Source organism: Delphinus delphis, chromosome 11 (genome assembly GCF_949987515.2).
Source record: "Delphinus delphis chromosome 11, mDelDel1.2, whole genome shotgun sequence".
NCBI lineage: Eukaryota > Metazoa > Chordata > Mammalia > Artiodactyla > Delphinidae > Delphinus > Delphinus delphis.
This window is the reverse complement of record NC_082693.1, coordinates 88,496,969-88,510,179: the sequence shown is the minus strand read 5'-3', so window position 1 is coordinate 88,510,179 and position 13,211 is coordinate 88,496,969. Positions and strand designations below refer to the sequence as shown.

At 45.3% G+C, this 13,211-nt stretch overlaps 1 protein-coding gene across 1 annotated transcript in view; it reads left to right on the top strand.

The window, feature by feature from the left end:
• The window catches only part of LARGE1 (LARGE xylosyl- and glucuronyltransferase 1), a 583,936-nt gene that overhangs the window by 485,024 nt on the left and 85,701 nt on the right, over positions 1–13,211 (top strand). Inside the window, exons 8-9 of the mRNA XM_060025562.1 lie at positions 11,097–11,209; positions 13,039–13,164. Of these exons, the coding sequence (XP_059881545.1) occupies positions 11,097–11,209; positions 13,039–13,164 (239 nt within the window). The remainder of the gene's footprint in view (positions 1–11,096; positions 11,210–13,038; positions 13,165–13,211) is intronic.

Here is a 13,211-nt window from a genome sequence, read left to right as displayed (position 1 = left end):
CCCTGCCTGGGACCTGGCAGGTATCTAGTAGTGGGTTGCTGCCAGCTTTGTTAGCTATCAGTGTCATCATTTATTTTTGGTCAGCTTATGAGTGGTAGATTCAGTGCCTACAGGTGAATAGGAGCTTAGTTTGGGTTTTAAAAAAATCTGCCCCAGGTAATAACAGTAGCACTTATTTAATTGAAACTAGCCTTTGTGTTAGTCACTGTGCTGAGTGGTCTACTTTATCTTTTTTAATCCTTATCACAGTCCTATGAGTTATTATTTATACCTATTTTACAGAAGAGTACACTGAACCGGAGAGCAGTAATTAGGTCACTTAACCAAGGTCATGCAGCTAGTAAGCATGGAGCTGACATGTGGATTGATGCTGGGACCTTTAATCTCTGTGGTCAGATCCCCATGTAATCCAAATACGGGACTTGGGAAGTGACTCTCTTCTTGCTATCATTCTCAAACTAGTTAAGGGAGCAACAGAAAGTATCAGAGCTGGAGTCCAAACACTTACGTTCAAGTCCTTATTCTGCCATTTGCATAAGCATCCCGACCTTAGGACCTTCAGCTCACTTCTCTGAGTCCTGGTGTCCGCATTTATGGAAGATGAAGAGATTGCCCTAGATGATGTCCAGGGGTCCTTCCTACTGCATGGGCCTCTGATTCAGAGAGACAGCCCCTTCTTTCAGCCTGCTGCAAGCCTGCAGGGTCAGCCACACTGCCATTGGAGTCAGAAAGACCTCGATGGAGACCTCAACTCTGCCGCTCATGAGCTGTACAGCCTCAGCTTCCTTACATGTAAAAGAAGCGTGACCATCCCAATTTCACAGAGGCAGTCAGGGAATTAAATGAAATAACATACATGTCACTAGTCAGGATCCCATCATCTTATCAGGTAATTCAAGGTATTTTAATGAAGGGACTGTTTATGGGATGGACAGAGAGCCCTGAAGGTGTCAGCAAGGAGGCTGAGGCACCAGAGACCGGCAGAAGCGGCAGCTGTTACCAGCTCTGGGCCAAGAGGTACGTGTTAGTTTCCTAAGGCCGCCATAGCTAAGGACCACGAACTGGATGGCTGAGATGGCAGGAACTTATCTTCTTACCATTTTGGAGGCTGGAAGTCCAAGATCAAGGGTTGGTTCCTTCTGAGGCCTCTGGCCTTTCCTCGTGAGATGGCTGTCTCGTCCCTGTGTTTGCACATGGCCGTCCCTCTGTACCTGTCTGCCCAGGTTTCCCCTTCTTATGAGGACGCTGGTCCTACTCGATTAGGAACCTCCAATGACCTCATTTTAAGTTAACACCTCTTTAAAGACCCTACCTCCAAATATAGTCACATCCTGAGGTCCTGGGTGGGGGTTAGGACTGCAACGTATGAGTTGGGGGAGAGGGGCACACGGTTCAGCCCATAGTGAGATACAAAGAAGAAGCGATGCTGCCAGACAGCAGTGAGAACTAGAGCCGCACCCAGAGGAAGCTGCAGGGGAGGGGAGACAGGCCCCGCTGGAGACACTGCGCAGACTCGAGAGTGCGCAGGGAGGACGGCACCCTCCCTCTTCCCACCCTCCAGTCTGTCGCGGTGCTTCCGACGGGGAATCTGCCACCAGGGATCCCAGGCAGTTCCGTCTGTGATGGCCGTGAGCTCTGCATACCTCCCCTGCATACCTCCTGTTCTTTCAGCACCTGCTTGTTCCTCGTGTGCGTGAACGATTGAATAATGAAAAGATACGTAGCGTGCCCTTCCGTGTGGGTTCACTTTGTTCAAGTTGGAAATGGCAGGAATGCTCCTTGCCCTTCCACAGTCCATTAGCTCGGCGCTCAGGCAGGCTCTAGCGCACGTGCACCTGGTCCGCACTGCCCGGCTATCCGAGCCGTCTCTCCCTTCTTGGTGAGCAAATGAAACATCATCCTGTGCAGTGAAGCATCTAGCCAGGCCGGTAGGGAGATGAAGGCTGATGATTTGTTAAAAATTAAAATCTCCGTTCCAACAAGCCAGGCAGTAGATCAGACTTCTGTTCAGGGAGTAGTTATTTTTCAGTACCTGATAGAAAGCGTGTGGGGCTGTGGACCCCCAGGCAAGCTCTGTGGCGCTGTGCTCGGCTCTTGCATCTACCTCTGGCTTTTCTGAGCATCAAAACATGCTCCCTTTTGTTCAGTGGTCGTTTTAAGATCAACACCTTGGACACTCTATATTTTTCCCCTATACAGATCCATAAAATACTTTCTTCAAACTGAAAGAGACAGGCTGGAGAGTCTTTAATAACTACCTTAACTACAGTAGGTTTGCACTCAACAGACATGCATACAAATGACGCCAAAAGACGTGTTCAAGAATGTTTACAATGGCTTTCAAAGCTGGCAGCATCCCACGTGTCCGTCAGCAAGGTAATGGATAACTAGGGTGAGATATATTCATAGTGTAGGTAACGATACAGAATTAAATGAACGGACTACAGCAGCGTGCAGTAATGCAAATGGGCTTCCCAGAAATACTACTGAGCCAAAAGGCCAGTCATAAGAAGGGTGAATACTGTATGATTTGATTTATATATAATTCAGAACCTGATAAAACTGAACTGTGGTGTAAGAATTCAGGATAATGGCAGGACAGTGGGTGTATGTGTGAATATGAGGGGGATTCTGGTCTGTTCGTGATGTTCTGTCTCTTGGTCCAGGTTCTAATTACAATGGCGATTTCACTTCGTGAAAGTTCATCACGTTGTGTACTTAGGATCTGTGTACTTTTCTGAATGTATATTATACTTCAGTAAAAAGTTTACTTATAAAAATCTTGGCTAAAATGCATTTGCCAGCCAGCAAAGCCTTTATGTTCTCAGTCCTATCACAGTTCTGTTCAGTGAGAGGAAGAGATATGGTACAATTCTGTTCTCTTAAAGGACCGCTCCCCATGACATGAGATCTGAACCCACCTCCTTTTAAAGGAACCAACCTCGCTTGCCCAGAACACACCTCTCTATTTCAGTGCCCACAGCACCTCCAGATGCTTCAGAGCAGGGACCACTGTGTTTTCCATTTCTGTGTACCTAGTGCCTGACACGTAGAAGTCGCTTGATGGACATTTATTGAATGAATTAATGAGTGAGTGAGTGACCAGCCTTTTATAAGGTCTGAGCAGCCCTTTATACTATATCCATCCGCACTTTCAGAAATCCCAGCAAAGTCAGGGAAGGCTTCAGGTGGAAGGATTTCCATCTTCTCTCTCTGATAAAGAGCTTTTGAGAAAAAAAAACACATAAATTAAAAGGTTCTACTTTCGCTTTTTATGATCAAAAGTGAGTCGTAGGTAAAATCAGGGGATTTTAAAGTAGGTGAACTTTTATAAACTCACCTTCTATTGGGTCATCATGCATGAGAAGAGGACTCTAGTGCTTCAAAGCAGAAGAGAGGAAAGTCAAAATTATGTGGGTCATTGTCATAAACATTTCCACGATGAGGGCCGGCATCTTCCCCAGAGCCTCCTGTGTAGCCAACCACTCAGTGCCCACTTAAAGTTTTCTTTCTCTGGTTCAAGCCAATGAAGCCACAAGAAATGCTAAAGGACCAAAGAATAAATCTTCATTTTCGTGTATCAGCCCTTACAGTGCAGGTGGAGAGCTGAGAAAATGCAGGTGGAAGTGAAGGGAAAAGCAATATTCTACCAGCTTCCTGAGGGAGAGCAGGGGTGCGGGGAAGAGGTCCTGGTAAATAAGTCTAGAAGGTGTTGGATGTGGTAACCACCTCTGAGATTCGCCATATGCACACTGCTAAAACCAACACTGTTTAACTTTATTTAACCCGCTATCTACTAAACTTATTTAACACAGCTAACTACCTGCTTCCCACAACACCTATTAGCATCCTGCAGAAGGCCATGGAAAACACTGCCTTGAGGAATAAAAGGTTTCATCTGAAACCTGCTCTGAACTGGTCTGAAGACATCAGGGAGCCACTTTGGACCTCAGTTTCTTCTTCTGAATTAAGGAAGCGCGTGATCAGAATTGACCAGGTCAGTTCTAGCCGTATTCTTTAGCTTGGCTGAAGGATGAAAACTGGCTCCATGGAAAGAAAGAAAGAAAGAAAGAAGACAATGGTAGAACCTCCTCTTAAACAGCAGGTTTTCATAACATGAGCTTAAGGTTGTCCATTCGCTGAAAGGGTTTTAAGGCGTTCTCCTGGCCTGCAAGAGGTGGTCCAACACAGGCTGCGAGGTTGTGGACTCAGATGCAGAAAGAAGAGGATTTCTGTGCCGTGTGGGAGGGAGAGTTGATGTAAGTTAGCTCTGGAATGGTGTGCTGATTGAAATAGTTCTTGACTGCCCCCCATGGTCCCTTATACCTGGTTAGAGCCCACCTGTGCGAGCAGCTGCAGTCACACAGGGCCACCCTGCCTCTCCTGGCCTTGTACGCTTGGTCTCTCCCAGGTTCTGACACATGTAGTCTGGTTCTGGCCTGTGGTCTTCAGAGTTCCCCAAACATTCACATTACTGTTCCTCCAGGAGCTCCCTGACTTGTTTTGGTTTTAGGCCACCGATTCAGCAAAGTCTCACCATATTTACTATGGGCATGTACACAGACACACACGCACACCAGGAGGCAGCGTGGCGTGGCTGAAAGACCACAGGTCTAAGAGTGAGACTAATTTTGCCACTCACTAGCTAAGTGCGAGCCTTAGTTTCTTCATCTCAAAAATGGGGATCATTCCATCGACCTAGCAGGCTCGTCGTAAGAGTCGGAGGTCATCTAGGTTAGGCACCTTGTCTTCAGGATACAGCAGTTGCTTCATAAATAGTAGGTGACAGTCATCAGCATTGTCACCATTTTTAGTCTGTTCTCCCTTTTACAGTCGCGTTGGTAAGAATCAATATCTGGCTCATTTTTTTAAAAAAGCATTATTTTCTCTCTCCACATCCACATCCAACTTCCTTTCCCTGCCATATTGGCTACCGAGACGTTACTGCATATTCAGTTTGGGAAAAAAACATTGTCCTCTGATCCACAGATGAAACAACGCCCTTCCTCTGGACCAGATGTTCGCAGGAGAAGCCTTTGATTTTTAATTTATTTATTCATTTATTTATTTAGTGTTGGTCTCTTAAGCTCCCACCCAGCACGGCAGGAGAAGGTAAGGCTGTGTGAGCCCCATGCATCCCAGCCAGCTCCCTTGGGAGGAGGGCCTTTCATATTCAAGGCATGCTGCCTCTGTGCAGAGTGCTGGCCTCCAGGGCAAAGGGCTTGCGCCATGCCCCCAGACCTCAGCGGCAAGTATGGAAAGGGCAGATCGCGCAGCAGCAAAGGCCAGAGTCAAGCTTTTTGGCACCCCTGTCCCCCTGACAGCAGGGAAGCAGTGTCAACATCTGTCTGGGGGCACTTATTCCAACGCCAAAGCTGTGTTGTTTCAGCTTGAAAGGGTCCCATTTCAGAAGGAGCCATTTTCATCATTTTAACTAGGATTCACTTAAAAAGCTTGTTCCCACATTGCCTGTGTGCACACGATTTGTATTAATTCGAGTGGGAATCAAGCAAGTTTAATGCGTGATAATTAGGTACCTTAATGAAGAAATGTATAGTTTCTGTAACTGTTATTTACAAACTTTTAGGTACCACTTCGTATTTCCGAAGGCCTTCACAGTCATTAATTAGGGTATCTCCCCAGCACCATAGGAGTTAGGTCAATAAGTAGTTAGAGTTATGTTTCCCTGGAAATGTTGTTTTTTTAGCTCTTGTACAATCTGGGTACAAACTCCCAACCTTTGAAGAAACAGGCAGATTCTGTTGTAAGTACATATTCATGTGATTATATTTGACAGGTTCAACAGACTCCTTAGCTGCTTAAGAACGTAATTTACTCACATGATTGTTCTTGGGGTGGATTTTCTTTCCATCAATTTCTTTTCTTCCTGTGGGTTGTATCCCTTAGTGGCCACTCGCAATAACCCCAAGGGACATCTTAGTCATGCTGGTGGTGACACCCTAAGTGACTATTGACAGAAGACTAAGAAGCAATATGGACCTGGCAATATGTCACAATTTTTAAGTGTCCAGTGCATTCTACACGCACAAGGAGATTTTTAGAGAGACCAGTGGGTTCAGGCTCATAGAGGAATTTGGGGTATGGACATTTATTCTCAATGAATATTTATCAAGTCAGCAATATTGAGTACTGTTCCTACTGTACTCAGTACTTTTTTTTTTTTTTTTTTTTTTCTGTACGTGGGCCTCTCACTGTTGTGGCCTCTCCCGTTGCGGAGCACAGGCTCTGGACGCGCAGGCTCAGCGGCCATGGCTCACGGGCCCAGCCACTCCGTGGCATGTGGGATCTTCCTGGACTGGGGCACGAACCCGTGTCCCCTGCATCGGCAGGCAGACTCTCAACCACTGCGCCACCAGGGAAGCCCAGTACGTTTTTTTTTTTTTTTTTTTTTGGACTTTTCATAGGATCTTTACTTCAAGATAGGAAATAATAAATCATGGCATATACCAGATGCTTTTAAAGATATAATTTTTAAGCCCTTATAATCATCTTGGAGCTAATGTGGGATTGTCCCCTTATTACAAATAAGGAACTGGGGCTCAGGATCCCAGTGGCTTTTTTAAAGAGATATTGCAATAAGGGATCCTATCAGGCCTCAAACCCAGGACTTACGTTTCCAAGTCCAGCACAGTTTTCATGTTACATGCAGCTCCCTTCTGTGATAGCTACCAAAATGCCTGTGTTGCTGGAATTCATTCTGTTGCATCAGTGTGAGGATACGGGGATGTTTATTCCACAAATAACCTGTGGTTAATTATAGATCTATGAGCAAAGACAAATGTTTTCACCCGTGCTAGACAACCTTATGCAGCCTCTTTTTAATTGTCTTTTTTGAGAGAAGAGAGGGAAATGGGTCATTACCTTTTAGGGTCTGCTATTCAAATGTGGTAGAAAAGATCTGCTGCCTGATTGACGTTCACAACCCTGAAGGGAGAAGTCTGTCTGGCCTGACCTTCAGCAGGTAATCCTCTGCCTCTTTTAGATTTCAGTTTGGACATCAGTTATTTCAGGAAGCTTTTCCCTAATGGTCCCTCCACACCCAGATCACAATCAGTTCCCCTGTCCCCGGCTCCCCACGGTTCTTCACACATCTCCTATCTGTCACTGTTTTCCATTTTCTTGGTTACCCATCTCCCTTCCCTGTTAGGCCTTGCTCCCCAAGAACAAGGACTGTGTTTTATGAACTGCTGAGTCCCCAGTTAACCCAGTGAATAGAACTGTAGGAGTTACTCAAAAGGTGCCTCTAAAATGAATTGTGTGTACATTGTATTTCAACATCTGTATGCGCTGCAGTGTGCTCACCACCAAAAGTTTAGTTTCCATCCATCACCCTAGAGTTGACCCCTTTTATCCATTTCACCCTCTCCACCTTCCCCTCTGATAACCACGACTCTATTCTCTGTATCTATGTGTGTATAATGTTGTACACATGAAATTTTATATAGTGTTATAAACCAATGTTACCCCCATCAATTTTTTTAAAAAACAAATTTCAGTTAGGTTGCACATAGTAGGTGCTCAACAAATAACTGTTGACTGAGTAAGTAAAAGAAGAGATGTGAAAGGCACTTTAAATGTAGACTCCATGAGTCTCTGTGATGGCCTAATTTGTAAGAGAAAAGGAAGATGAGGCAATTCAAGATGTTTCAAGACAAATAGCACCATCAACACAGCAATCCTTGTACAACATGGGAGGCTGTACCCCAGCTGAGCGCTCGGAAGTATGCCCAGTGAATTGGGATTAGGATGTTTATTGCAGCATTGTTTATAAGAACAGAAACATGGGAAACAGCCAAAATGTCCTTCAACAGCGGAATGCACAAGTAAACTGTGGTGCAGCTATACAAGGAATGAATAAAGTGATTACAATGAATAAACTAGATGCTGAAACCGTAACATGGTTAACTCTTAAAAGCCATAACATTGGGTGAAAAGGTAAGTTAGAGTAGAAAATATGCACTGGGAAACATACTGAAAATGCCATATATTGTTTATTAATATATGCATAGAGAATACAAATTAAAAAAAACATGCAGGGAAATGAAACCCAGGCACTCCAGGATACTGGTTACCCTTGGGAGAGGGAGGGCTACAGTGAGATGGTGGAGCTTCTCATTTACCTGTGACATTTTATTATGAACAGCAAATGTGGCAGTATATTAATATCTATTAAATCGGGGTGGTAGGTATTTGTCATATTAGTTTTGGTACTTTTCTGTTAGTTTGAAATAGTTCATGCTTCTAAAAGTTAAATTAAAATCACACAAAGGAGAAGGTTGGGTAACTGGGAGAAGGACCCTACATTTCTGCCTTTAGTCTTCTGTTCTGGACCATCCCCCCACCTCTTTTCAACTAGCCTGGCAAACTGTATGGAGTCACAGCTGCCACTTAGGACTTGCTAAGTCTTAACACCATTGAAAAGCATCAATTCTCAGTCAGTCTCCAGAGACTGATAGATCTACCATGATGCCTCCAGAGGCTTCAGAATGTGCATAAGTATCTTTCGTCATTGTTTATAGTTTCTGCATTCCTCATTTTTTCTATATATTGGAGCATCTAGCCCTAATTCTAAATCTAATTAGCATTAGTTTCTGCAATAAGATTTAGTGGAATTCTCTTTCATATGTGTGACTGGAATCTATTTTCTTGAATCCGTCACTATGTTCTCTTGTTTTGTAACGCTGTCAATTTTTCTTTCCTTTCTCCCCCAAAGAAGCAATCAAATAATACCCTTGTGGTGAATTTTGCTATTTCTAAAATTCCTCCCGTGTTTGGGGAACACTTTCAATGGTGCGCTGGACCTAACTCCCCCTAGCTCAGGAGGGCCAGTTGTGCTCAGTCCTTCCCAACTGCTTGTTTGATGACATCACATCAGTAGCTGGAAATCGGCCACAATGAGAGTATTTACACCATGGCAATCAGCAGTCGCTACAAATCTAGGTTTGGGGTGTTTTTCCCCTGAAGAGCTAGCTGGTGGTTAAACATTTACCAGCCTACCACTAGGGGGCGTGGCGATTTTCTGAGTTTGCAAGGCAAGTAGCATTTTCCTCCTTTTACCCAGGTAGGAACCAAAAGTCAGAAAAGGAGAAGGCCTTGGCCTGAGTCACAGAACTCCCCAGAGGCATTGCTGGGGCTCTGGTCTGTGTGGTATAGCTGAAGAAGCACCAGCTTTGGAGTCAGGCAGATCTGAGTTCGGATCTCGTAGAGCGGCTCTTGTACTGTGAACTGTTCAAGTGTCTGACCCACCCGCCCCCCTCAGCTTCCCCACCTGCAAAATAAGGATGACAATATTTACCTTATCGATGTGCAAAAAAACCTAACAAAGCACAAGGGAGATATGCAATAAATATGCTTTGCCCTTCTGACTTACAAGTTCAGATCTCTGTGTATTATCCTATTCTTCCCATAACCATATATATTTTATTTCAACTCTCTCCCTGAACAAACACCTTTCACTAAATAGTGAATACACTTTTGGGCTTCCCTGGTGGTGCAGTGGTTAAGAATCCGCCTGCCAATGCAGGGGACACGGGTTCGAGCCTCGGTCCGGGAAGATCCCACATGCTGCAGAGTAACTAAGCCCGTGCGCCACAACTACTAAGCCTGCGCTCTACAGCCCGCGAGCCACAACTACTAAGCCTGCGCTCTAGAGCCCACGAGCCACAACTACTGAGCCTGCGCTCTAGAGCCCGTGCTCCGCAGAGAAGCCACCGCAATGAGAAGCCCGCTCGCGGTAACCAAGAGCCACCACAGCCAAAAATAAATAAATAAATAACTTTTTTTTTTAAAGAATAGTGAATATACTTTTTCTCCAAGTATGTGCCACTGGAATAAGTAAAAAAAAGTCTCAGTGTTGACATTTATGTGTGATTTGGGGAATCAGTTTCTTTCCAGCAGTCTTAGAAAACGCACTAGGTATCAACTAAGATCATTTTTCAGCTGCCTGGAGTTTTCTCCGCTGACTGTTTTGCTGAGCTAAGCTTCCTGAGGAGTATTGATTGGGGAGGGCATCACGGCCACAGTTCCATCCACCAGAGTAACTGCAGCGGCCTGCAGGAACCTTCTCTTGGCCGTTCGTGCTCTGTGCTCTGTACTGTCTCTGCATGCTCTCCCTGACCTGGTGGTAGACATTTGCTCCTACGCCATTCAGCTAAGCCAAAATGTATTTTTCTTTTTAGACTTTTACTAATCTATTTTTACCTGAATAATACATTTAGTTGTTTTTAACATTTTAAAAAATACAAAGGTGTAAACAAGGGCAATTTCCCTTCCTAGACGATCCCCCCCTTCGTTCAGGTCCCTCCCCATGAAAACTAACCGCAAAACAAGAAGGTGGCAAGGAGGAGGAAGCAGCCTCTGACTATTAGTATCTTATGAACCCAAAGGCTCTTGGAGCTCCATCTTGAACACCCAGCATCAGCACAGCCTTCACCATAGTTTCCATCTGTGTTGATTCTGTTGGACCAAAGAAGTCTGTTGAAACCAGGAATACTGCAACGAGCTCATATGGCTTATCAGTAGGTATAAAGCAAATTGGCAAAGACATACCCAGAATAAAGTCAGAGAGGATCTGCTTTGTTTCTGTAAAGATAAATGGCATATGTTGTATAAACACCATCCATCAGCTAACCCTAGGTAGGTTGTCATATATCTGGAGAAAAACATAAGAGAGAATCTGTGCTTACAGGTGATGGGCTATGTGTCAGGTGCAGTGCTAGGCTTTTTTTTTGGGTGGTAAAATAAGCATAACATAAAAATGCCGTCTTAACCGTGTTTAAGTGTACAGTTCAGTGGTGTTTGGTGCATTGACGTTGTTGTGCAGCCATCATCTCCAGGGAGCGCTGGGCTCCTTTGCCCGTCTCACTTAGTCCTCGGGACAGCTTCTGAGGTCTGTGTTAATGTTCTCCATACAATGAGGATATTTCAGAGACATTGTTTAACGTCTCATCCCGAGTACCCGGCAGAGCCTGGGGTGGATCCAGATGTGTTCATCTCCAAAACACGCAGACAGGCGTGCCTGGCTGTCTCTCTTACTGTCGTATTTTTCCTCTCTTCCATCCTATACTGTTGTCTAGGGGTGATCCTGCTGCTTCTGGATAAGCTGCGGAAGATGAAGTGGGAGCAGATGTGGAGGCTGACTGCAGAGAGGGAGTTGATGGGCATGCTCTCCACATCCTTAGCTGATCAGGTAAGTAGGCAGCTTAGAAGGTACGGTTATTCCTGAACACCCTGCTGCTGTGTCTCAAACTTGCAAGTGGCTGAGTCTGCATTATTCTTCCAGATCTGTATGACTGCTTACTTGGATAGATCTGCCTTGTACTTGCCAGCCTGAGACGACAGCACTCCCCTTAGTTCATTCCCCTTGTTCGTTCGTGTGCGTGTTCAGCAGACTTGCCCTGCACACTGCGCGTGCCAGGGAATATGTTCAGAAATAGGATTACGGAGATAAAAGAAGGACACAGTCCTTGGCCTCAGAGAGCTCATAGTTTATTGAAGAAGAGTCATAAGTAAATGATAATTTGGTGTGTTAGGAGGTCACAGTCTTCATCTTGGTGTAGAATATCCAGTGCCTGCCCCCTGAGATTCCAGAATACCAAGGCATATTTCCCAGGCAAGATTCCATTTTCCTTTCTGGCAAATAGAATCTAACTTTTGAAGCAAAGCCTTTTGCTTAGATCCTATACTATGACCCCATCCTCAAGGGAAATGCATTTAAAGAGAAGGGACAAACCTCCTTGGCTGGTGAAACCAGCTTTTAATCCAGGCAATCTGAAAAAACCCATGAACTCCACCAAACTATTAACATAAATTCATTTAAACCCCATTTCTCATTTTGGCTGAGAAACACAGAGGCCTGAGCCTTTGCCCTTGAATCTACCAGGGTCACACATCTAGATTATGAGTTTCCCATGGTGTAAATGGCCATCTTGAAATGTAAAGACGATTTCTCTGAGTTCTCTGCATTTTATCCTTTCCTGTTTAACCAAAAAGAAGCTCACTCCCTGTTTTTGTTCAACATTCAGTTGTCTGATTTGTTGAATTTTTGCAAAGTTTTCTAACGTGGAGGAAACAAGAAACTCTGTGGTGTTAGTTTACTATTTTTTTTAGCATTGTTGTTATTCTGTATTTCCCGAGCAGCCAGAAACTAATTTCCTTTTTCAAACGTGAGATATGGTATAATGAAGGAGTTAAAAATTACCCAGGTAGCTGTTTTAAACCTGAGGGGAAAATTGTCCTCCATCATCATATTTCAAGTCAGGTCATAATGACTTGAGTGTGTCCCCAAAAGCTAGCAATTGCCTGTCCATGTCCAAGGAGGATAGTTGATTCAGCCATTGCCTTCTGCGAAGGCCCATAATTCACCTCCCGACACCACCTGTCAGCAGCTAGTTAATATGTGTGGCCTGGCTGGTGCAAGAGCTTGGAGAAGAGCCGACAAGAAGTAAAGCCTCCCTAGAAAAGTCAGAGTTGGATTTGGAAATGCGGAGCACGGGCACAGGCACCCTGGCCCGCAGGAATCCCGGGTTGCATCCATCATCGAGTCTGCCCAGCGCCCCAGGGAATGCTGCTGAAGCAGGATATATCATTTGTCTCAGCCCCTCAATAAGGAGAGCAACCTGTCATCACGCAGTTTCCTCTCCAGGAGGCTCAGGATGGATGACAACAGGGTTCCTCGGTGAGGTGAGAAGAGGGGCGGAAAAGTGACTTCATTTATTTTATGCTGGCTCGGGTGGAAAAGACGCTCCGTGTCTGCCCCCTTCGCTGGACGGTGCTCACTGAGACCAGCAGGACCCGTGAGCTTCAAGTCAGTGTGGGGCATTCCCCCCTCTCTATCCAAACATGACTGCTTGGTTTCTAGAGATAAAAGGCAAGGGAGATGCCCTGCAGTGCAAGTGAGCCTGTGCTCCGAGCCGGAGGCTCAAGAGATTGCGCAGGAGATGTGGTGCCTCAAGAGCCAGCATCACAAGCTGAGCCCATCTGACTGTTGTGACCGTATTGCTGGCTTTTATCCCCTAGGATATTTTCAACGCTGTCATCAAACAAAACCCCTTCCTCGTGTATCAGCTCCCCTGCTTCTGGAACGTGCAGCTGTCAGACCACACCCGCTCTGAGCAGTGCTACAGAGACGTGTCTGATCTAAAGGTAGGGCAAGGAAGGCCCTGGTGGGTGGTGGCAGAGGGAAGCTGGAT